Raw genomic sequence first — 24332 nt, 5'->3', positions numbered from 1 at the left:
CAAAAGAAAATGAAATACCCATTATGGGATAAAAAACATTTCATATAGGAAAGGGGGTCTTTATTTATATTTCCCTTTTGGTGATATCTAGGTTAACTTATGTCAAGTCAAGTTAATTTATATAGCATATTTCAGCAACAAGGCAGTTCAAAGTGCTTTACACTATAGGCCATAATACAGTAACAAGTTATGAAACATCAAGAAACATTGCATTTTGTCAAATGCCATAATCAAAATCATGAAGCAAATATACATCAAATATACAGATCAATGTTCCAGTTATTGTGAATCAAAAGCAACTCTAATCAGGTGAGTTTTTAATCTTAAAGTCAGGTCAGTGTGATGACCTGAAAAACACAAGGTATTTGGAGAAACTGTTGCTCTTCCCATTGAAAAAGTTGCTTTGGAACCTTTAACTGGCCATATATAACTAGCTAAGACAAAGGTGGGGTGGTGTTTTAATTATTTTTGTAAAATTTGGGATCACTTTAAATTTAAATATAGAGGCAAGGGGCACAAGATGGTTGTGCTAGATATCTGGTGACAGCCTTATAGTACAAAGATGCTATTACTCCTCAGGCTGGAGCTTTCAATGTACGGTCACATCTAATAAATTAGTCTGAAATTATTTCAAAACAAATTGACCTCATGATTTGCTTTCTGTAATGTTCCTTCCATAAATTTGTTTAGTTTCTGTTAAATGACTAACAACCTTTAACAACACATTTATTGTGTCATGATGTTTATTATTACATTTTTCTCATTTCAAATATATAATGCTAATTTGTATTATTGCTATAACTATATTAAGTGGAAGAGGTTATGTTTTATTTTTAACGTATCTGAGGTAAATGGTTTTATAGTATTAGAAAAAGAAAAAAGTCACATGGGTTTACTACACTGACATCAAATAGTTTATGTTTGTACCACCTGAGGGAGACAAATCCCCACTAATAAAAGATCCAGTTGGTTCCCACTTAAAGCTGATTATCAGTTCCGCTTCCAGAACTGAACTTGGATCAGGAAAATAATTAAATAAAATTTTAGTTTGTGTTCACACTGGGAATCATGTGAAAGGTTCATATCTTCAGACATCATCACGTGATTTTTTTTCTTTGACTCACTAGTTAGACCAGTCTGACCAGTCAGAGCATGTATTGTTCACTGAGGCAAGAAGCAACCAAAAGCTCTAATCACTTCATCATTCCATCATGAACCATTTTATATCAACTTTTAATCTTTGTTATTAATATTTACTCAAACTCACAATGACATTCTATTTTCCATGTGTTTTTGGTGCTCAGAAAAACTTCAGGATGTCTATTTTTTATTTTGATATTAACTGACCTGACCTGCTACCCCTCCTACCTGTCCCGCCTCCATTACATGCGCAGCTCCAATTCATTTCAGGAAGCAGCTAAACTCTGTCACAGTTGGTTGGGTCCACACTTCAACTCGTTGGACCATATGAACAAACTGTAAGTTTGCTTTGTTTTATAATTGAACTTTGTCTTAACTATCTGTCCGGTTTGTTTCTGCTGTCTGATGTCTGGAAAACATGTTCACCTCTGGTTTAAGCACAAATCTTAATAACTTCCTTCCTTTACTTTTTGTTTGTTCCTCAATTTCTTCATTTTTCAGGTGTTCAATTTGATTTAGCTTCAGTTTTTCTCCTCCCAGCAGCTGAGATCTAAAATGTGTCTTGGTTTGTATTTTGTGATTTATAATTCTCTGAAAACTAGCCAGTAAAAATAAGTCTGATGTACTGTACCACAATGATCCTCTGCTGTTTAATCTATCAGCTGAAATGGTTTCAAATGTTGAACTGAGTCAATGTGATGGATTGAAGCTTCCATAGTGAATCAGTGTCAGTGAATGAAAACTTTGTTCCATGTCTCCATCTATGGACTGACAGTAGAAGTGCAGCAGCTGATAAAGCTTCCTCTGACTGCATTCAACTGACACTGACATGAAGCAGAGAAGAAGCCAATCAGAGGAGGAGCAGCTGATCTTTTTCCAGCTCTAATGATGTAAAGGATGGTCAGAGTTGATGAATGATGTGTGTTTCCTCTGCAGGTGAAGGTAGAAAGTGTGTGTGAGCTGAAGTGAATTCAGCAGCATGGATCAGTGTGAGGACAGAGAGGAGGGAGTCCCTCCCTCTAAAACCACTCTGTGTGGTGAAGATGAGAGCCAGAGCAAAGGTCAGAGGTGAGGTCACCATCTCTAAGTGTCCACAGCCCTTTTCACACAGCGTTCACACAATATCAGGGCCAAACAGACGTGGTGATGAAGCTGCTGCTCCTCTTTGGTGCTTCATCCAGACTGAACAGAGCAGCCCAACCTGGTGTCAGAGTTTCTTCCAGCCAGCAAGTCCATGTTGCAGAAGCAGCTGAGTGACAGCGGCCTGTTGGTTAGAGCTGTGGGCTTCAGCAAGCCCCACAGGAAAAAATCACCAAATTCCAACACATTTACAGCTTTTTTCAACCAACAGACCCCTGAAGAATTTGAACAAAGCAATATGTAGTATAGGTATAGCGTATAGGCTACTAGACAGGATTTGATTGACTCACTGTGTGAATCTGTCTACTCATGACAATATGAATTTAGTATGTGAACACAACACTGTGCATTTTAAATAGATACTGTTGTTCCTCACTATGGAAATGTAAAAAAGTGAGGCTACATTGTGTTTAAATTGTGTAGTGCAGTGGTCCCCAACCCCCGGGCCGCGGACCAATTGGTACCGGGCGCGCAAGAAATAATTAAATACTTCCGTTTTATGTGTTGAGTCTGGAGGATCTTTTATTTTGAAAATCCTTTAACTGGATTCTGTCGGTTACATCTTGAGTGTCAACATTGAGCCCACAAGCAGCAGAATGAGTTAGAAACAGCAGCAACTGCCCCCCGGTCCGCAGCAAATATGCGAAGTCTCGACAGGTCCGCGGCACTAAAAAGGTTGGGGACCACTAGTGTAGTGCATCATTTCTGCACAATTATTGTGTAGCATTCTGTATCTGCAAACAGAATAGCAAATTTTACTTTGTCCCATTTCTCTGTTTAACAAGAACTTACATCCGCTTAACAGCAACACTAACAAATTATATTTTAGCAGTTTTAATCATAGCTTCTTGAACCGATAAGCCCTATCCACTATAAAAGTTTTCTGTTTTTTTAATTTTTTTTTTCTATAGGATAGAGAAAGTCACACTTAAAAACGAGAATGAATCCAAGGACCTGTCCTTCAAAAGCCATGATTCAAAGGATATGTGGTGGGATTTTAAATCAGATCAACCTCCACCACCAGAGAGGTGAGCTGTATCTAACTGTTGCAACTATGAACACTGAGTCAGCCTGAAATGTTTTTATTCTGACCAGGTGGAAAGAACAGATGTTCTTGGAGGTGTCCTGGATGCTTCTATCTCATGTTTAACAGCTCTGGTCTTGTTGATTTTGGGCCTCATTGATTAGACGCCTTCATTAAACACTTTTCTCTTGTTAAAGTGAAATATTTGGCCTGAACTTATCTTACTCTGATTGGGTCACTGTTGCAGAGTATGTAGAGGAATGTTTATTTAAACTGATATGGAAATAACAATAAAATTATGATAGAAATTGATTTCATTCAAGTTCGTTTTCCCTGTGGTTTCACTTTGAGCAGTTTTATTTTATTTTATTTTTATTTTTTTTCTATAGGATGGAGAAAGTCACACTTAAAAACGAGTATGAATTGAGGGACCTGTCCTTCAAAAGCCATGATTCAAGGGATATGTGGTGGGATTTTAAATCAGATCAACCTCCACCACCAGAGAGGTGAGCTGTATCTAACTGTTGCAACTATGAACACTGAGTCAGCCTGAAATGTTTTTATTCTGACCAGGTGGAAAGAACAGATGTTCTTGGAGGTGTCCTGGATGCTTCTATCTCATGTTTAACAGCTCTGGTCTTGTTGATTTTGGGCCTCATTGATTAGACGCCTTCATTAAACACTTTTCTCTTGTTAAAGTGAAATATTTGGCCTGAACTTATCTTACTCTGATTGGGTCACTGTTGCAGAGTATGTAGAGGAATGTTTATTTAAACTGATATGGAAATAACAATAAAATTATGATAGAAATTGATTTCATTCAAGTTCGTTTTCCCTGTGGTTTTACTTTGAGCAGTTTTATTTTATTTTATTTTTATTTTTTTTCTATAGGATGGAGAAAGTCACACTTAAAAACGAGCATGAATTTAGGGACCTGTCCTTCAAAAGCCATGATTCAAGGGATATGTGGTGGGATTTTAAATCAGATCAACCTCCACCACCAGAGAGGTGAGCTGTATCTAACTGTTGCAACTATGAGCACTGAGTCAGCCTGAAATGTTTTTATTCTGACCAGGTGGAAAGAACAGATGTTCTTGGAGGTGTCCTGGATGCTTCTATCTCATGTTTAACAGCTCTGGTCTTGTTGAGTTTGGGCCTCATTGATTAGTCGCCTTCATTAAAGACTCTTTACTGTTTACTTACTGTGATTGGGTCACTGTTGCAGAGTATTGTAGAGGAATGTTTATTTCAACTGATATGGAAACAACAATAAAATTATGGTAGAAATTAGATTTCATTCAATAGTTCATTTTCCCTGTGGTTTCACTTTGAGCCATTAATTTGAATATATATATATATACACTGCCCGGCCAAAGAAAAAGTCGCCACCAAAAAATGGTCACACTCTCTAATATTTTTGTTGGACCGCCTTTAGCTTTGATTACAGCCCACATTCGCTGTGGCATTGTTTCAATAAGCTTCTGCAGAGTCACAAGGTTTATTTCCATCCAGTGTTGCATTAATCTTTCACCAAGATCTTGTATTGATGATGGGAGAGTCTGACCACTGCACAAAGCCGTCTCCAGCACATCCCAAAGATTCTCAATGGGGTTAAGGTCTGGACTCTGTGGTGGCCAATCCATGTGTGAAAATGATGTCTCATGCTCCCTGAACCACTCTTTGACAATGTGAGCCCGATGATTCCTGGCATTGTCATCTTGGAATATGCCCGTTCCATTTGGGAAGACAAAATCCATTGATGGAATAACCTGGTCATTCAGTATATTCAGGTAGTCAGCTGACCTCATTCTTTGGGCACACAATGTTGCTGAACCTAGACCTGACCAACTGCAGCAACCCCAGATCATAGCACTGCCCCCACAGGCTTGTACAGTAGGCACTAGGCATAATGGGTGCATCACTTCACCTGCCTCTCTTCTTACCCTGATGCGCCCATCACTCTGGAACAGGGTAAATCTGGACTCATCAGACCACATGACCCTCTTCCATTCCTCCAGAGTCCAATCTTTATGCTCCCTAGCAAACTGAAGCCTTTTTTTCTGGTTAGCCTTACTGATTAGAGGTTTTCTTATGGCTACACAGCTGTTCAATCCCAATCCCTTGAGTTCCCTTCGCATTGTGCATGTGGAAATGCTTTTGCGTTCACAATTAAACATACTCCTGAGTTCTGCTGTTGTTTTTCTTCGATTTGATTTGACCAAACGTTTAAGTAATCGCCGATCACGATCATTCAGGATTTTTTTCCGACCACATTTCTTCCTGGAAGACGATGGTTCCCCACCATCCTTCCAGTTTTTAATGATGCGTTGGACAGTTCTTAACCCAATTCTAGTAGTTTCTGCAATCTCCTTAGATGTTTTCTCTGCTTGATGCATGCCAATGATTTGACCCTTCTTAAACAGACTAACGTCTTTTCCACGACCACAGGATGTGTCTTTTGCCATGGTTGTTTAAGAAATGAGGAGTTACTCATTGCATCAGCTGGGGTTAAATAACTTGTTGCCAGCTGAAAGATAATCGCCTATGCAGTACTTATCCAATAGGAGGCTTGTACCTATTTGCTTAGTTAAATCCAGGTGGCGACTTTTTTTTGGCCAGGCAGTGTATACTGTATATATAAAATAAAATTCCCTTCTCACCCACCGCGGGTGGTTCTTATCCTCTGAGCTCGGGTCCTCTACCAGAGGCCTGGGAGCTTGAGGGTTCTGCGCAGTATCTTGGCTGTGCCAAGGACTGCACATTTCTGGACTGAGATGTCTGATGTTGTTCCTGGGATCTGTTGTAGCCATTGGTCCAGTTTGGGGGTGACTGCCCCGAGGGCCCCGATGACCACAGGCACCACTGTGGTCTTCACCTTCCAGGCCCTCTCCAGTTCTTCTCTGAGGCCCTGGTATTTCTCTAGTTTCTCGTGCTCCTTTTTCCTGATGTTGCAGTCGCTTGGGATTGCTACATCTATCACAACGGCTTTCCTCTGTTGTTTATCCACTACGACAATGTCTGGTTGGTTCGCCATTACCATTTTGTCTGTCTGGATCTGGAAGTCCCACAGGATCTTAGCTCTGGCGTTCTCCGCCACCTTTGGGGGTGTTTCCCACTTTGATCTCGGGGTTTCCAGTCCATATTCTGCACAGATGTTTCTGTACACTATGCCTGCAACTTGGTTATGTCGTTCCATGTACGCTTTCCCTGCCAGTATCTTGCACCCTGCTGTTATGTGCTGGACTGTCTCAGGGGCCTCCTTGCACAACCTACACCTTGGGTCTTGTCTGGTGTGGTATATCTGGGCCTCTATTGCTCTGGTGTTTAGGGCCTGTTCCTGGGCGGCCAGGATGAGGGCCTCTGTGCTGTCCTTGAGTCCAGCTTTTTCCAGCCATTGGTAGGATTTACTGATATCAGCCACTTGGGTTATTTGCTGGTGGTACATCCCATGTAGGGGCTTGTCCTGCCATGATGGTATCTCTGGCACCTCAACCTCCGTTCCCTGTTGTCTGAGATATTCACTGAGCACATTGTCTGTTGAGGCTTTGTCCCTGATGTATTTATGGATCTTAGTTGTTTCGTCCTGGACTGTGGTTCTCACACTCACTAGTCCTCTGCCTCCTTCCTTGCGGCTCGTGTACAGTCTCAGGGTGCTGGATTTGGGATGGAATCCTCCATGCATTGTTAGTAGTTTTCTAGTCTTAATATCAGTGGCTTTTATCTCCTCCTTTGGCCAGCTAATTATTCCAGCAGGGTATGTGATTACTGGGAGGGCATAGCTGTTTATTGCGCGGATTTTGTTCTTGCCATTGAGCTGGCTTCTCAGGACTTGCCTTATTCGTTGGAGGTATTTAGCTGTGGCTCCTTTCCTTGTGACCTCATCGAGGTTGCCATTTGCTTGTGGTATACCTAGGTACTTGTAACTGTCCTCTATGTCTGCTATTGTTCCTTCTGGGAGTGAGACCCCTTCTGTGCGGATGACCTTCCCCCTCTTTGTGATCAGCCGACCACACTTCTCTAGTCCGAATGACATCCCAATGTCCGTGCTGTAGATCCTGGTGGTGTGGATCAGTGAGTCGATGTCTCGCTATATATATATATATATATATATATATATATATATATATATATATATATATATATATATATATATATATATATATATATATATACATATATATATATATATATATATAATTTCAACAACATGATATAATATGTTGTTGATATTATCTGCAATATGAACAACATGGGTAATCTTTCAGCACTACAGAATGTCATATGTTTCAGTTCACCAACATATATCCCTTCATGGACATTTATTATTTGTTTGTGAGTGAAATGTGCGTGTGCAGGTCTGTGTGGCTAGATACTATGTGAGCAGATATTTCATGGTTTATCCACAGAATGAGCCAGAAGATATCAGAGATTCCCAGTGGTCCATCTGGCCCCCAATATCAAACACAGCTGGACTCCATATTTATGGTCTGTACAACAACTACTTTTCCATGCGTTCTTTGCACAGTATTCTCCATGACCAGAGGGCTGTCAGTCTGTGCAACAAGTAACAGATATATTGGCTGCATGATTTTAGCTTGAGTTCTTCATTTATTATTTTGTTCCAGTTACTGAAGGAAAACATTGTCACTTTTGTGACGAATGAGTTGAAGAAGATCCAGAAGGTTTTGAGTCCAGAAGACCCAGAATGGTCAGAGTGTGAGAGAGATGATGAGGAGTTGGAAGGTGAGAATGAAGAGCAGAGGAAGAGTAGCAGAGAGGCAGTGATGAAGATCACAATAAACTTCCTGAGAAGGATGAAACAGGAGGAGCTGGTTGAGCGACTCCAGCGCAGTAAGAGAATCTATACCAAGATTTAACCTGATAATTCAGTCACTTATTCAATCAAGTATTGATGTCTGTGGAATAAGATATTAAATAGACCATCAGTAACTGTTTCCATAAATAATTGTCTTTTCACTCAGAACATCTTACTGCAATTGGTCAACATAAACTAAAATCCAGTCTGAAGAAAAAGTTCCAGTGTGTCTTTGAGGGAATCGCTAAAGCAGGAAGTCCAACCCTTCTGAACCAGATCTACACAGAGCTCTACATCACAGAGGGAGGGACTGGAGGAGTCAATGATGAACATGAGGTCAGACAGATTGAAACAGCATCCAGGAAACCACACAGACCAGAAACAACAATCAGACAAGAAGACATCTTTAAAGTCCAACCTGGAAGAGATCAATCAATCAGAACAGTGATGACAAAGGGAGTGGCTGGCATTGGGAAAACAGTCTTAACACAGAAGTTCACTCTGGACTGGGCTGAAGACAAAGCCCACCAGAACATCCAGTTCATATTTCCATTCACTTTCAGAGAACTGAATGTGCTGAAAGAGAAAAAGTTCAGCTTGGTGGAACTGATTCATCACTTCTTTACCGAAACCAAAGAAATCTGCAGCTTTGAGCACTTTCAGGTTCTGTTCATCTTTGATGGCCTGGATGAGAGTCGACTTCCTCTGGACTTCCACAACAAGGAGATCCTGACTGATGCTACAGAGTCCACCTCAGTGGATGTTCTGCTGACAAACCTCATCAGGGGCAAACTGCTTCCCTCTGCTCTCCTCTGGATAACCACACGACCTGCAGCAGCCAGACAGATCCCTCCTCAGTGTGTTGGCATGGTAACAGAGGTCAGAGGGTTCACTGACCCACAGAAGGAGGAGTACTTCAGGAAGAGATTCAGAGATGAGCAGCAGGCCAGCAGGATCATCTCCCACATGAAGACATCACGAAGCCTCCACATCATGTGCCACATCCCAGTCTTCTGCTGGATCACTGCTACAGTTCTAAAGGATGTGCTGGAGATCAGAGAGGGAGGAGAGCTGCCTAGCACCCTGACTGAGATGTACATCCACTTCCTGGTGGTTCAGACCAAAGTGAAGAAGGTCAAGTATGATGAAGGAGCAGAAAAAGATCCACACTGGAGTCCAGAGAGCAGGAAGATGATTGAGTCTCTGGGAAAACTGGCCTTTGATCAGCTGCAGAAAGGAAACCTGATCTTCTATGAATCAGACCTGACAGAGTGTGGCATCGATATCAGAGCAGCCTCAGTGTACTCAGGAGTGTTCACACAGATCTTTAGAGAGGAGAGAGGGCTGTACCAGGACAAGGTGTTCTGCTTCGTCCATCTGAGTGTTCAGGAGTTTCTGGCTGCTCTTCATGTCCATCTGACCTTCATCAACTCTGGTGTCAACCTGATGGAAGAAAAACAATCAGCTATCCCTACATTGTTTCACAAATCAAAAATAATATCTCTACACCAGAATGCTGTTGACCGGGCCTTACATAGTTCAAATGGACACCTGGACCTGCTGCTCCGTTTTCTGCTGGGACTTTCACTGCAGACCAGTCAGAGACTCCTTAAAGGTCTGTTTACACAGACAGGAAGTGGTTCTCAGAGCAATCAGAGACTTTTACAAGGTCTGCTTGTACAGACAGGAAGTAGCTCTCAGACCAATCAGAAAATAGTTCAATATATCAAGGAGAAGATCAATGAGAATGTGTCTGCAGAGAAAAGCATCAATCTGTTCCACTGTCTGAATGAACTGAATGATCGTTCTCTAGTGGAGGAGATCCAACAGTCTCTGAGTTCAGGAAGTCTCTCAACAGACAAACTGTCTCCTGCTCAGTGGTCAGCTCTGGGTTTCATTTTGTTGTCATCAGGAGAAGATCTGGATGTGTTTGATCTGAAGAAATACTCTGCTTCAGAGGAGGTTTTTCTGAGGCTGCTGCCAGTGGTTAAAGCCTCCAACAAAGCTCTGTAAGCAACCATGGGCGGTTTTTTGTTTATCTGTTGAAATAAGTTTGACTATTTATATTTAATCAGGAGGATATTAAAACATATTTAATTGAACTTTAATATAGTCACTGTTGTAAGCTTTGAAATTGGTATTTAAATCAAAAGATTCACATTGATATAAAGATCCAGCCATTCTTTAGTAGCTGGGCAAAAGTTGTTCCAAAGTCACTCCTTTGTTATTTAGCTGTGTGCTTAGGGACATTGTGTTGTTAGATGGAGAACCTTCAGCCCATGAAGGTTTACATGCAGCTTCACTTTAGAAGGTTTTATATGGAGTGCTTTAAGTGGCATGCCTATTTGAAAACATAATGTTGGTTGGGAAAAAACTACTTTACACACACTTTTTGGCAATAACTCCAAGACATCATTGGAAAAGAGATGACTAAAAATTTTACTTAACCAAACTGTTTACTTCATTCATAATTCTAAATGTGAAGCACTATGCTAATTTAATTTTATTTTTATTTTGAATCAACTAGTCTAGGCAAAAGTTAATTCATTGATTAAACATCAGTCTTACTACCTTTTTATTGTCATTCTTCAGACTGAGTAACTGCAACCTTTCAGAGAGAAGCTGTGAAGCTCTGTCCTCAGTTCTCAGGTCCCAGTCTTCAAGTCTTAAAGAACTGGACCTGAAAAACAATAGTTTGAAGGATTCAGGAGTGAAGCTTCTATCTGATGGACTAAAGAGTCCATACTGCAAACTAGAGAAACTAACGTAAGTATCAGAAACCAGGATCTGACTTCCTAAGCTTGTTCATAATGGATTTCTCTATGTATAATACATAACATTTATATATTCTACATAAATGTTATACACGTTGTGTAAATACCATTTACATGGGATGTAAATGGTATTTACATGCTGGAACTTTAAGTGAACTTCTTTGCCCTGCTTGTTGCTTCAAAAAATTCAAACCACAGTTTTACTTAATTTTTAAATGTGTGTCTTAAGATAACCCTTTAAACACTCAAGCCTCAAAATGTCTGTCTTTTTTTTAAAAGTATAAAATATTCCAAAAAATTCTCATGAATTCTCAGCGCTTTTTCACTCATTTCTGCAGAAAATTATAAAAATGAACTTGTGAGGTGTCATTGTTTTACAGTATATTGTCTTCTTAAACAGTGTATGAATAGTGTGAAATAAAAAAAAAAAAACACTAATAGATTTTAGAGTTTTAGAAAATAGAACTCTGCCGATGAACATAAAGGATAGATTTTGTCAACAACATAAAAAAATCAAGTGTAGAGTTTTTTAGACTTTCTCTCTCAAAAATCAACCCAACCTTCACTATATAGAGTATCAATACTTTTGCAATATAGAGTACCAGAATATTAAATCATGTTTGTTGATTTCTGTTATTGCAGCTTGTCAGGCTGCCTGATCACAGAAGATGGCTGTGCTTCTCTGGTATCAGCACTCAAATCAAACCCCCATCATCTTCAAGAGTTGGATTTGAGCTACAATCACCCAGGTGACTCAGGAGTGAATATGCTTTCGGCTGGACTGAGAGATCCACATTGGAGACTTGAAATGCTAAGGTATGGCAAAACCTTAGCCATACCGCTGAAGATGACAGGCTTGTTCTTCTTGTCACTGAAGTATTTTTTCTTTTATGTTGGATAAAATATTGACAGTAATAGTTACACATACAGTAGCTTTTTTTTCTGCCGCTACAAAAACAGAAAAGCTCACAGTCTCCAGGAGTGCTGTATTTTCTGGACTATGGACACACCCACAAAAAGCCGCACCCACAAAGTTTTTTGAAAAAACTGCAAATGTACACATATAAGCCACACCGGGCTAAAAGCCGCTGATATCTCCACCGCTCTCGGTTTTCCACAAGGACTCACAGAAGGGCTGCGTCCTTAATAAATCTGCTATTAAGGACGCAGCCCTGCGTCTCCAACTCCGAACCATGAATTCGTTCACGCCGAGCTTATGTGCAGCAGCTATCGATCTGTACTTCCAGATTGATAGCCTTCAACTTAAAAGCGGCATCATATAAACTTCTCCGTGTTGTTTGCATGATGAAGGGGTATGAGTTTAAAATCATTTCTCCATCATGCCTGCTGCTAGCACATGCTTGTTCTAAATAAAAATCAGCACTTTTTTCTTTGATTTTCAATTTTGACTTCCAATTATTCACTTCCTGCTAAAGAGCCCCGTGGCAGCTGAAGAAAAATACACAGAAAAGCCGCACCAGGCTCTGAGCGGCTTGGTTCAACACATGGGGGAAAAACAGCGGCTTATAGTCCGAAAAATACGTTAGTACTTTCCCATTGGACAGAAAATATATTTAGACCTACATTGTGTCGAACATCTTTTTTGGCTTTAAATAAAGGATTAAATTTTTTTCTGTGCAGAGATATTTCAAGTACATCTTTTGGCTTTACACCAAGGGCAGAAACAAGGAGAAACTGGTACATTAGTCAATTGCTTTTTATATGACAAACTTAAGCTAAGCTGAGTTTGTATGTCAATTCATAGTGTAAAATTATGGAACAAGTTAAATGAGGAGTTAAAACAAAGTCAAAATTCAATGCAATTTAAAAGGAAATATAAGTAGGTCATTTTCACAAGATATAGAAATATGGGTGAGAGTAAATTGAGGCTAACGCATATGAGTGTGTGTGGGTATGGATGTATGGATGTATATATTTAGACATGATAAATGGAAAATTAATCAACCTATGTTCATTTTTTTATTTTTTTATTTGAATTAATAATGAGGGTCCATCTGAAAATAGGCCATGAGTCTATCATGCTTTCTATCATGTTCGAAATAAGTAAATAAAAAAGTTATTGCAGCATAATCTAATAATTCATAGATTAATTGGGTTAGTTTTGCATTATTCACATGTAGATTTTCACTGTGAGTAATGTGATTTTAGTTATTTAAAAATGTATTTTACTGTGATTCAGAGGAATTTACTCTGACTCAGTAACACAAATTTTCATAATTTGTGTTACAGCAAACTATAGCAAACATAATCTGCTATGTTTTAGCTTTTTCTGAGACCATGACTATACTTATATGATTATACAGCTTAGCTGTGAATAACAATTGTCCTTGAACTCTCACTGCATCATATTTGTGCTTTACATATACATGAACAAGAAAAGGAACTAGAGCATTTTTTATGAGAGCCATATAATGACCATGTTTGCATGTTGAAAGAGACTTATGCTTATTCATCCTTTTCTCTTTCAGGGTGGAGCCTGCTGGTAACCGATATTTAAAACCAGGTCCATGGAGGTGTAAGTTTGTTTCTGTTATTGATTCATGACATAAAAGCAACTCATACACAACCACATTCATTGTTTGTGATATATCAAAGTGTCAATAAACCAGTAACTGTACTCAGATTGTTTTTTCTCTCCATCAGATTCATGTCAGCTGACATTTGACCGAGACACAATAAACCAAAACTTCCAACTTTCAAACAACGACAGGAAGGTGACAGATATGCAGAAGGCTCACTCAGATACTGATTATCTAGACAGAAGAAATATTCCTCAGCTGCTGTGTAGAAATGTTATCAGTGATCGCTGTTATTGGGAGGTTGAGTGGAGAGGAAAAATAGAGATATCAGTAACTTATAGAGGAATCCGTAGGAGAGGACTTACTAATGACTCTGTGTGTGCAAAGAGTGATGATTCCTGGAGTTTGAGCTGCTCTGACGACGGTTACACTGTCAGTCATTATAAGAACAGGAAGCTCCTTTCATCATCCTCTTTTTCCACTGTTTCTAACAGAGTAGCAGTGTATGTGGACTGTCCTGCTGGCAGTCTGTCCTTTTACAGAGTTTCCTCTGACTCTCTAATCCACCTCCACACCTTCAACACCACATTCACTGATACCTTGTATCCTGGATTTACAGTCCTACCGGGTTCCTCAGTGTTCCTGTGTTGAGTATTAATTTCTTGCCTTCCATACCATACTTTATGGTTGACATATAAATTGTTCATTTGTTTTCAAGTCAAGTTACTGCGGTTGTGACATATTTAGGTTTTGAGGTCCAAACGAGTGATACGCCTTCCACAGCCAATTCTTAAGGCTAACTGTAGACTGATAACAAATTAAGAACTTGACAACTTATGATCATGCTTAAAATGCTGTCAGGATGGTTTATAAATGAAAATACTATATGGTTATTTATTTTTGTTATGCGGATCAGAATTATATATCTGTAAACTACATTTTACATAAACAGTTCTCTTTTACTCCAGTCTTGGACTTCACTTGTTCTGTATTGTTAAAAATGATCTGTGTTCCCACTTGTGTTTTACTGTAAGATGTTGACTTCTGATGCTCTCTGTTCTTATCTATAGGGCATCATGAATATATGTGCAGTGCTATGAAAATTAACTTCAATCCAGATTTCTTATTCTCTAACTTTTCTGTCTAACTTAAATGTTCCAAATCATCAAACAAATTTTTTATAACAGACATAAATAGAAAGTAAATGACAAAAGACTATTTCATTTATTACAGGAAAAAAGCTTGGGAAAAATGGGTGTGAATAAAACTTATTTAATCATTTTCATTCTCCTTCCTATCATTCTTAACATCAATATTTTCATGATTACTGCGTGAATTTATACAACTCAAAAAGTCTTTAAACAAACAAGTTCATGTACATATACCATAAATATACACAATCACAAGTGCTTGCACACATAGAAAGGTATTTTGTTCCATATAACACAGTAGGAGTGTAACAGGTAAACATTTTATGGATGCAAACTCGACTAAAAACCCATCTGTTTAGGATTGTATTTGAAATGTAATCAATTACAAATTTATTGATGGAACTTGACTTAGTGCTGTGTTTTGATTGTTGATTCTATGTTGCATTGTGTTTCTGTGTTTGATATGATGTAAAGCACTTTGAAATGCCTTGCTGCTGAAATGTGCTATACAAATAAAATTTGATTGATTGATTGATTGATTGATTGATATAAACATACTGAGCATGAAGTGCATAACAGAAGTTAAAGCTAAACTTCTTCATGCTACAGATTAACTGAATACATGTTGTAAGAACAAATTAAAAGAGAAAACGTTAAGCTCTTTATTCCATGTAAAGCAAACTAGAAGCTGTGGGTCTAGATTTTATTTTATGCATTTTTCATAGTTATATCTACTTTACTTAATGCTGTGTTTTGATTGTTGATTCTATGTTGCTTTGTGTTTCTGTGTTTGTAATGATGTAAAGCACTTTGAAATGCCTTGCTGCTGAAATGTGCTATACAAATAAAATTTGATTTGATTTGATATCATCACATTTTGTTTACATCAGGATTATGCAACAGGCCTCAGAGGGACATAAAAACCTGTTTAACATTCCAAGAGAGAAATCCTACATGTGAGTTTACAAGAACCTGGAAAGAGGTCACACTGCTGTAATATAGAAAATGGAGGATTTGCAAATTTTAAGCCTAATCCAACCAAACAGTTAAAAGTCACAATAACCCAAATTCTACCACTAAATAATTTCCTGATAAAGAGAAAATTGCTAATGTATGTATCCTCCCCTCAATCTGAAGGAAATTTAGGATTTTTTTCCCTTAATAATCTCCATGACAGACAAACTGATGAAGAAATTTACCCCAAACCAACATAGTCAATGTTTATTCATGCATAACAACGTTTGACTTCTCCATCTGACGGAGGGATTTGCAGTCCAACGTCTTTAATGAGGTTTTTTCTTCTCCTCAGCCCAATAAAAAAAGTTGTGCTTAATGTATAAGCAGTATTTGGGTTTGATCTGAGTAGATGAATCGTTCTTAATGAATGCCACAACCTTTAATCATTGCCCTGTGATACAACAAAAGAAAAGGTCAGCATAGTTGTAAGAATATTCAAGAATCACAGCCACTGTCACTTTAAAAGCTTCTCACCTTGGAAACAGCTTGACTTTTCAATGTTTACATCCATGGTAACAGTTCCTGAATTGAAACCTTTCATTTTTTATGAATAGATTCATGCTGGGGTTCCTACAAGACATATCAGCTAATCACTGCAAATAGAAATCAATAGGTGAGAACATTAAACATGAAAACAATCATTCTAATGTCTGTTAAGTCTGTTGTTTTATGTCCATGGGAAAGCAACACAAGTAACGTGTATTTTAGTCAGGCCATCTGGGACCTAAAGTGCAAAGGGCTCATAGATAGAAGAAGCTAAAATGTCTACAGAATGTTGAATTCATGGTAACCATCTGTATGTGTATGCAGGCATCAGGCTGTTAACGCTGAAATGGTACACTGGCAAACATTTAATGTGAAAATAATTATTAAGCATGACAGCGGTGGAAGATGAATAATTACATATCTATGCGTGTACAACGAACACAAGTCAATATTAAAGTATGTACACTGTAAAACAGGTGGTTTAACTTGAAAATGAAAGTCCACTTGCTGCCTTTAAGATGCAACTGAAGTCAACAAGAAATTTGTATTAGTTTTAAAAAAGAAATTGAAGTTTCCACTCCTGTCTTTTTTAAGTGCTAGCCTAAAAACTCTAGTTTATTCAACTCCTGGAGGTTTGACAAAATTTGTAAAAAGTTAACACAACTTACTACGTTAAGTTTGTTTCACAAACTCACACATTTAGTTTCAAAATCTAAAACAAGCTAAATTTATTTGACCTAAAGCAGTAGTGCCCAAAGTCAATCCTGGAAATAAATGAAATAAATCATTTTATTATTTGCTCTTCAGCTGCTCAACTAAATAATTAAGGTGTTTTTGAATTGAGTGCCTTGCAAATGAATTATTCTTACATTTTCTCATATTTTAAAAAAGGTTTTAGTGGGAATTTATTTAATATTTAAACGTGTGACGTGTACATGTTTGTATTAAACAGGTTGAAAGATTCTGTGTTGATGGTGATATGTGTTATAACTATCATACATTTAAAAATACAGAATGGAAAGCAAATTCATATAAACAACAATTATGATATATTAGGTTAGAAGTAGGACTTTAGATTGGCTAACAGGACAAAATGTGACGACAGCAAACCAAAGGCCAACAAAGCAATATAATAAAGGCAATGATTTTATGTTCTAAGGTGTGTCAGAAAATAAAGATAGAAATATCTTGATAATAATTAAACCACATTACCTTCATAAATTATGTGGGAGGTACATTATGAAATGAGGATAAAAACTTGGTGAATGAATATGGCTGAGGTTAAATTATGTCTAATTTGCAAAGCATGTTTCTGAACACGCATGTTTGATCCATGCATACGTGTTAGCTGCATCTCCATCCCCTTCAGCTAATTGACACTTTTTGTTAAAAACAAAACACACCTCAAGCAAGCGTAAACACATTTTAAAAACTGAGGAAATTAGTTCAAATGTTCCTGTTTCCATCAACTTTTATCTATGCAATACCCCAAAAGGTGCACAAAAATGTTGATGGAAATAAGAGATTTAAATTTCCTCCCTGCCTTTGTCTCTTCTTGGTTGCACAAGTGCTGCTATGAGATGTTCTCCTTTCTGAGCCTAATGTTGTTGACCTTTTTGGACATCATCGCCTGCATCATCAAAACAAGACTCAAATGTCACTCTCCATCATTTTCTCAGTATTCAAGCTTCTTGTTTTCCTTTGTTCAGCCCTGAATGTTTCTGCTCCAGGCAGTTCCATTTCCTGTTCTCTTCCGTTGTAAGTCTTTATTTTAATCATTGAATGTCATTTTTGTTTTACAGTAGCATTTTTTTTGTGTCCTTGTTTCATTTCAATTTCATGAAACTTAAGCTGAATAAAGTGAGATACTACCACATGCTTTAAGCTTACTTTATTAGTAGTCTTCAAAGACAGGGTACAAATAATCACCTTTGTCTGTAACTTTCAATCCAGCTGGTTCTGTTCAAATACAAGAGCAGGAAAGTTCAAAGGTAAAAAACACAACCATGCTACAGCTAATAAAACAGATATACAAGTAAAGTAAAAAATAGAATCTCTTTAGCGCAGATTTACATTTTTACAAACCGTAATGTAAAATAAGCAGGGATTTTTCTGCTGGTGTTTTTGAACGAGGGATGTTTCAGGATTTTAACCTGTAAATATCTCCTGGGTTCAGGTCGGCTTCATGGGGAGGAAGTTCTAGTTCATAGTTCTGTGTTTGTGTGATTTTAAATGGTCATCTATAGGGAAACCGTGGCAACAGTGTCCCTTTCAACAGCAAATGAATCGGTGGATCGATGGTATGTTCTGAATCCTGGTCAGCCAAATTATGTTAAATGCACAGGAGCAGTGATCTCTTCTTCTACCATGTGACCTTTCTGAAGAAGTCTGGCTCACCGAGAGGCATTAGAGAGAAGAAATCATTTGGATAATGAATGTCTTTTATTGTTGAATTCTGTCCTTTAGTGTCCTCTTTCTTGTTTCACATTTATTCAGTCATGTTTTCTGCCTTCAGTATTACTTCATCATTGGTTCCCATCCCTTCTTTCTCTGACTCTCCTGTCTCTGGTCCAGGACTGGATGGCAGCAGCTCCACATCCTTGGAGCTGCTTGTGCTGGCCGCCCTGGCGATCCTGGTGAGGGTCTGCTCATAGGGCGAGGGCAGGTAGACCATGAGGAACACCCCATCTGACACATCCTGTTCAGAGCTGCTGCTGGGAAACTGGCCCCTGCTGCGGCGCAGGGAGGACAGCAGCTCACAGTTCCTCTCCGGGTCCTGCAGATCTTCCAGGGCGATCACGTTGGCCAAATCCAGCTTCCCATCCAGACGGAAGCCCCGCCGGCGCCGACAAATCAGAAAGCCAAGGATGCTCACCAAAAGGACGAGGAAGGAAGCCGTTCCTATGACGATGTAGGTGATGGATCTGGTGCTGATGATGGCTTCACCTGAACCTTGACCCTAAGAGCCAGACACAGTTAGGACCAGAAAATAATCACACACACATAAATACACACATGTCCACCCCTGCATGCATTCATCTGTCTGTCTGATAAACAGAGAGGCAACATCTGGCCACTGGAGGGCGCTGTAGGTCAAAGATTTACTTTGTCCTCTTTAAAAGATGTTAATCTGCAAGTGTAAACTGTGAGGATTACAAGAACAGCTGTTCTTCTTTATGATTTCCTAATTGATTTAAATGTTGATGGCGTTCTGGTTGGTAGAAAAAGAAAAAGAAATCTTTGTCTTGATGTTGAGTAAAACTGTAAAACATGGTATGAATATGTGTCTAAATTATGCTTTAAAAATGTTTTAATTATAAAATTATTTTTACAAACTAGGAAAGAGAACCATTTACTTGAATTAAGTTTGATTTAAATATATATTGTTGAGGATAAACTTTAGCTGCCACAGATATTTATATGTAAAAACAAATTTACATATAAATGTAGAGTAATGTAACCAGCCTGGTTAACTGTTACATTTAAAATAGGAGATATTTTATGTGTAAATGTGACTATCATATATGTATTTTTAAAGTAAATATGTCTGCTCATTCTGCTGCCTTGATTTTCTGAAACCAGAACCAAACAGATAAAAAAAAATTCTTCAGATGAGCAACATTTTGAAATAGTAACACAAACTGCTCTACAGGAAACTGCAGAAGTAAAAAGTTTTAATCTTTATTAAAATTGGAGAATTTTTCTTTCCTAATTAAACCTGAAAAGCTCATCTGAAAATAAAAGCTTACATGCTTAGTTGTGGTTCATTAGGATTTTCCCCCTTTTTTCATTCACAACACCACCTGTGTGAAACAGAAGCAGCAGTATGTCGCTCCGACTGCATGGACTCACCGTAGCCTGTCTGTCGGTGGACGGCAGCGGTGATGGGACAGTGGACCAGTCCAGAGAGTCCCGACCTGCAGGGCCAAACCTCATCCAGCTGCTCTCCAGCAGAGACCGCATGGTGGGCTGGAGGAGGATCCAAAGTTCTGCTGAAACCAGAGGCCACAGCGGCCACAAGTAGATAGAAAGTAAAGGTGGAGCAAAGAGGCGCAGCGGAGGAGCTGTCTGCTCACAGCTGATGGTTTCACTGAGAGCGGCGCCGAAGTGATCAGGCTGAAATAAAAAGTGATGAGTGGGAGGGGAGAAATGAGGGCAGCAGACAGAGAGAGAGCATCCAGAGGAGGAGAGGAACAGAGACGTCACTGGTTCTGATGGGCAGATCATCAGAACAACAACACAGCTGGACTCTTGATTCAATTCGAGTTTCATCCTGATCAATCAATGCAAATGATCCACTTTAAACAAAAATATGATGTTTTGAATTGCAGAAAGTTCAGAAATAATCCAGTCCTGTAATAGAAAGGCTCCAAACTCAGAGAAAGAGGCAGATTTGAATCAAAACAAACAGTTTTAATCTGGATCTTTTTAGGATCTTTGTTAAAAGCAACAACTGAAAACTTGATGGTTTTGGTTCTGCTGGAGGTTTCTTCCTGTTAAAGGGGAATCTTTCCTCTCCACTGTCGCTACATGCATGATTGGTATGAGGAACTGCTGCAAAGTCAAGGACACAACGCTGGTGTCTGTCTACTGTCGCTATGTCCAGGAGCGAATGCTGCAAATCAATGACTCAATCAATCTGCTGGGTTTCCTTAGATCAGGGCCAGAGTCCTACAACTTTTAGATGTGTCCCTTATCCTACACACTTGACCTAAATCACAAAACTGTCTCACAAGCATGCAGTCACGCTCTGCAGAGCTCTGCTAATGAGCTAATATTGGACTCCAGTGTGCTGAAGCAGAAATACATCTAAAGGTCGCAGGACTTAAGGACTGCTGCTTGAGACCAGTGCCTTAGATAGAAAACTTGTTTAACTACTTTGAGTAATGAACTGAACTTGATGGACTGTTTGATGATAACTTTTTTTCTGTAAAGTGCCTTGAAATGCTGTGTTGTGAATGATGATGCAGCTTTAGCTTTCAGCTCCATCCATGTTCTCTGTCCTGATACGTCTGAGTTCCAGTGATCATGAATAAGATCCTTTCAGCAGAGCTGAACCTCCCTAAAACGGTGGTCAGACTGCGTCAGAGACGAGGTGAGCAACGTCTGGAGACTCCTGGTCACCTCTCTTCAGATACAATCAAAGGAAAGGAGAGTCCAGAGTTGAGAAGGACTCAGTTAAGGAGCAGAGTACTCCTTCCAGGACCAGGACCAGTTTGGAATCATCCAGGAGGAGATGGGAGAAAGAAATGATGTGACCTGATCTCAAAAGGAGGGACGGATGTGAGTTCCTGAATAATTATTCAGGGCATCATTTACATAAGACACTGAGGGGAGTTTAAAGAATCTTGCTGAAATATTTGAATAAAAAATGTCATTATTATCCTTATATTTCAAAATACAGAACAAGACAAAAAAATCTCTTACTACTTTCTGCACCTCATAAAGCTTTATTCTTTCAATTGTAGATTTATAGAAATCTAGAAATAAAGTTTTTCTTTCTTTATTGGATGAGATTAAAAGATTACAAACATGGTGTAGATTAGAAAGACTCAAAATACCAGTTTGGTTGGTGCAGCGTGTTTCTGACCCCTCTGTACCGGAACCATCCACTTCAGAAACTGTGTCACATGTCTGGGTCACATAAATACTTTCTCTGGCCGTGTCAAACACCAGGTCAGCTGTATCAAAGCTGCTTTAACTGCTCCGCTCCTCGATTACCAGACAAACAGCTTTCCTTCCTGTAATCAGAACTGTCATCTATCAATGACACAGCCAATCATGAAACAGTCTGCTGCATCTGCCCAGCAGCACAACTAAAGTCTGATCTCAGCGAAAGTAAACGAGGTCAGACTTTGCTTTTTTAGTTCCCCACTAATCTGTAACTGAAGTCACCAAACTATTGATGATTTCTCTGTTTATTACAGGATGAGTTAAGATGAGGGCTTCCAAGCAAAAAACAAAAGCAAAATGCTAATAATTTTACAAATAAAATTAACAGATGATGTTTGGACAGAAGATCTTCAGTGTGGGGCAATCACAAGATCTGAAACTTTCAGCCAAAGCTTTAGGTTAAATGTGTGAAATCCAGACAGAAGAACTAAAAGTGGGAATATCTCTGAAGAGCACAGACAAATATCCCGGCTGATTCAAAAAATAAAAATCAGAGTGAAGCAGGAGGAAGGAAAATCAGTTTGTGATGAATGTTTGCATGACACATTAGTCAACAGCTTTTTTTTAGTCATGGACTTAACAACTAAATCCTTTCTGTTCACTGCTGATCACACTGACGGCTGACAACATCTGTCCACTCTCTGCTTGCCCTCAGACAGCTAGAATTAGGACAGGTCAGGGACACTGGGCGGGGACAGAATGAGACCGAGAGACACGGAAAAGCAAGAGAGAGACACAAAAAACATTCTGCTGACTGTCATTGTTCAGTCTGTAATCACTGCTTCACAGAAACAGACAGATAGATTTTTCATCCTTACAGATCAGTTTGATGGTTTCATAGCTTTGCATCACTAACTCTCCACATTTTATGCACTCAATCACTTTGTGATCACTTTCACTCAGATGCTGAACAAAACTTATTTATTAACATCAGCTAACCATTATGTTTGATATGTTCAGAGACCATGTTAAGTCTAACTGTGTTTTTTGGACAAACACCAAATACCTGTAAGGTGTATGAAATGTTCTTCATCCTGCAGTTATTTCTCCAAACACTTGATTTGATTTTAGTTGCAAAACATCAGAAGGAGTCAAAGAGTCTTGGTGTCTGTCGGACTCAACGAGGCGTCTAAATGCTAACTGGAGTTTTACCTGGTAAGATGAAAATCTTCTGGAAATATTATTACTGTAAGAGAGCCACACATTATTTTCTACATTCAAAATCAGTTTTAGTTTTTGAAATAAAAGGAATCCAAATTAGAAACTGATTGTGAAATAAATAGTTGAAGATGAATTGTTTGGATAAACAGCCCAATAAAAACTGACTTGACACCAATCGGTTGGGTTTGAGTTGTTTTATCAGTCAGAGAAAACTGGAGCAAATGGAGTGAATGAAGCAGTAATGAAGAATGAGAAAGTACTTAGAAATGATTGGGACAAACTGATGAAGTGGGTGAAAAGAGTAAATCTCCTTAGGAGAATCAGAAACCAACTGGCCTTCCTGTCCTCAATATGATCCGAGTGAGTGGCGCTCGCATCAGTGCAACATGCCTCTGTCATAATCTATCCTAAAGTGGACTTTGGTGTTAATGGAGGTCAGTGCAGCTCCAGCTTAGAGTGGTTTTCTCTGTAGGCTTATCTTGTGAAACTATTCTATGCAGCTTGTGAAAACACTTGGACCCAAATCAAAAAATGAGGTCATAGTGTGTTGTGTGGAGAGCAGACGGTAAAAGGATGAGCAGAGGCTGATTGTCTCAACCGTCTCTGGAACAACAGCTCTACTAAGACCTGTTCACCCTGGATTAAAACCGGCCGTCTCAACGTGGTGCGGTCAGGGCAAATTTACAAAACCTCATTTCAAGGTACAAATGCAAGAAAGTACCGTTACAAGGAAACATGCAGGCAAGAACAAAAATATTAAACTTATTTTTTATGAGTTGAGTTGTGATTGTTGTGTATGAAACCAGATGAACCTATGAGCCTCTGATTGACTGTCTTCCTTCTCAATATTAACAATGATTTTAGGGCCTCATATTTTGGTGCAATTTGTTATTGTGGAAACTACTCCCAGTAGAGAACCCATCATATCCTAAAGGAGTCACAATTCACACACCATTTATTGGCATATCGACTAATTCTCGCTTGTTTGAGCTCCTTTTATGGCGAGATCATTATGGCTGATAAAACATCAGCTGGACACAATGTGCAAACCACTGAGAACATTACAGGAGCATTAGCTTACAGCTGTGGACATAAAGAGGCTGTTGGTGTCATATGGTGTGACCAGTGAGTTTAAAACTTTCTCTTCTCATGATCCAACATCAACAGATGTCACCATGACGACACACTAAGACCTTCATATCGAGTGAGCTAAAAACTGCCTGATCTTTACTGGGACAGAACCGTCTTAATATGGTCAGGAAAACATCTCTGCAGATCCCCCACATCCTGGACACAAACTATTTAGACTTTTAACTTTAAATTCACACTACAGAGCATTACTTTCAATAATCATCTATGTTTTGGCCCCACATTTTACTCCTTTATAAAGAAGACAAGAGTCCACTTGGA

General features: G+C 38.9%; 2 protein-coding genes across 5 annotated transcripts; one reads left to right on the top strand and one right to left on the bottom strand.

Moving 5' to 3' along the window:
* The first annotated feature begins 1389 nt into the window (after nt 1-1389).
* On the top strand, nt 1390-14871 carry LOC116712761 (NLR family CARD domain-containing protein 3-like). Of its 4 annotated transcripts, none has more exons than XM_032552591.1 (11): nt 1390-1478; nt 3192-3308; nt 3694-3810; nt 4196-4312; nt 7711-7789; nt 7930-8155; nt 8287-10129; nt 10713-10886; nt 11537-11710; nt 13384-13430; nt 13559-14871. In XM_032552591.1, the coding sequence occupies exons 1-11, from the start codon at nt 1468-1470 to the stop codon at nt 14083-14085; spliced, it is 3432 nt and encodes a 1143-aa protein (XP_032408482.1). In that variant the 5' UTR covers nt 1390-1467; the 3' UTR covers nt 14086-14871. The 4 variants fall into 4 exon arrangements, with proteins under 4 accessions (XP_032408482.1, XP_032408484.1, XP_032408485.1 ...); XM_032552592.1 differs by lacking the exon at nt 1390-1478 and adding an exon at nt 2120-2208; XM_032552593.1 differs by lacking the exon at nt 3694-3810 and having other exon boundaries at nt 1391-1478.
* A 3093-nt stretch (nt 14872-17964) lies between these two features.
* LOC116712769 (uncharacterized) lies at nt 17965-24206 on the bottom strand. The gene is made up of 2 exons (XM_032552603.1): nt 19941-24206; nt 17965-19047 (listed from the first exon to the last, which is right to left on the bottom strand). Exons 1-2 carry the CDS (start codon nt 20358-20360, stop codon nt 18577-18579), a joined length of 891 nt encoding a protein of 296 aa, XP_032408494.1. The 5' UTR covers nt 20361-24206; the 3' UTR covers nt 17965-18576.
* Between the last annotated feature and the right edge of the window lie 126 nt (nt 24207-24332).

The sequence above is a fragment of the Xiphophorus hellerii genome, chromosome 22 (genome assembly GCF_003331165.1).
Source record: "Xiphophorus hellerii strain 12219 chromosome 22, Xiphophorus_hellerii-4.1, whole genome shotgun sequence".
Lineage (NCBI taxonomy): Eukaryota > Metazoa > Chordata > Actinopteri > Cyprinodontiformes > Poeciliidae > Xiphophorus > Xiphophorus hellerii.
The sequence above is the reverse complement of the archived record's forward strand: the minus strand, read 5'-3'. Positions and strand labels throughout refer to the sequence as shown.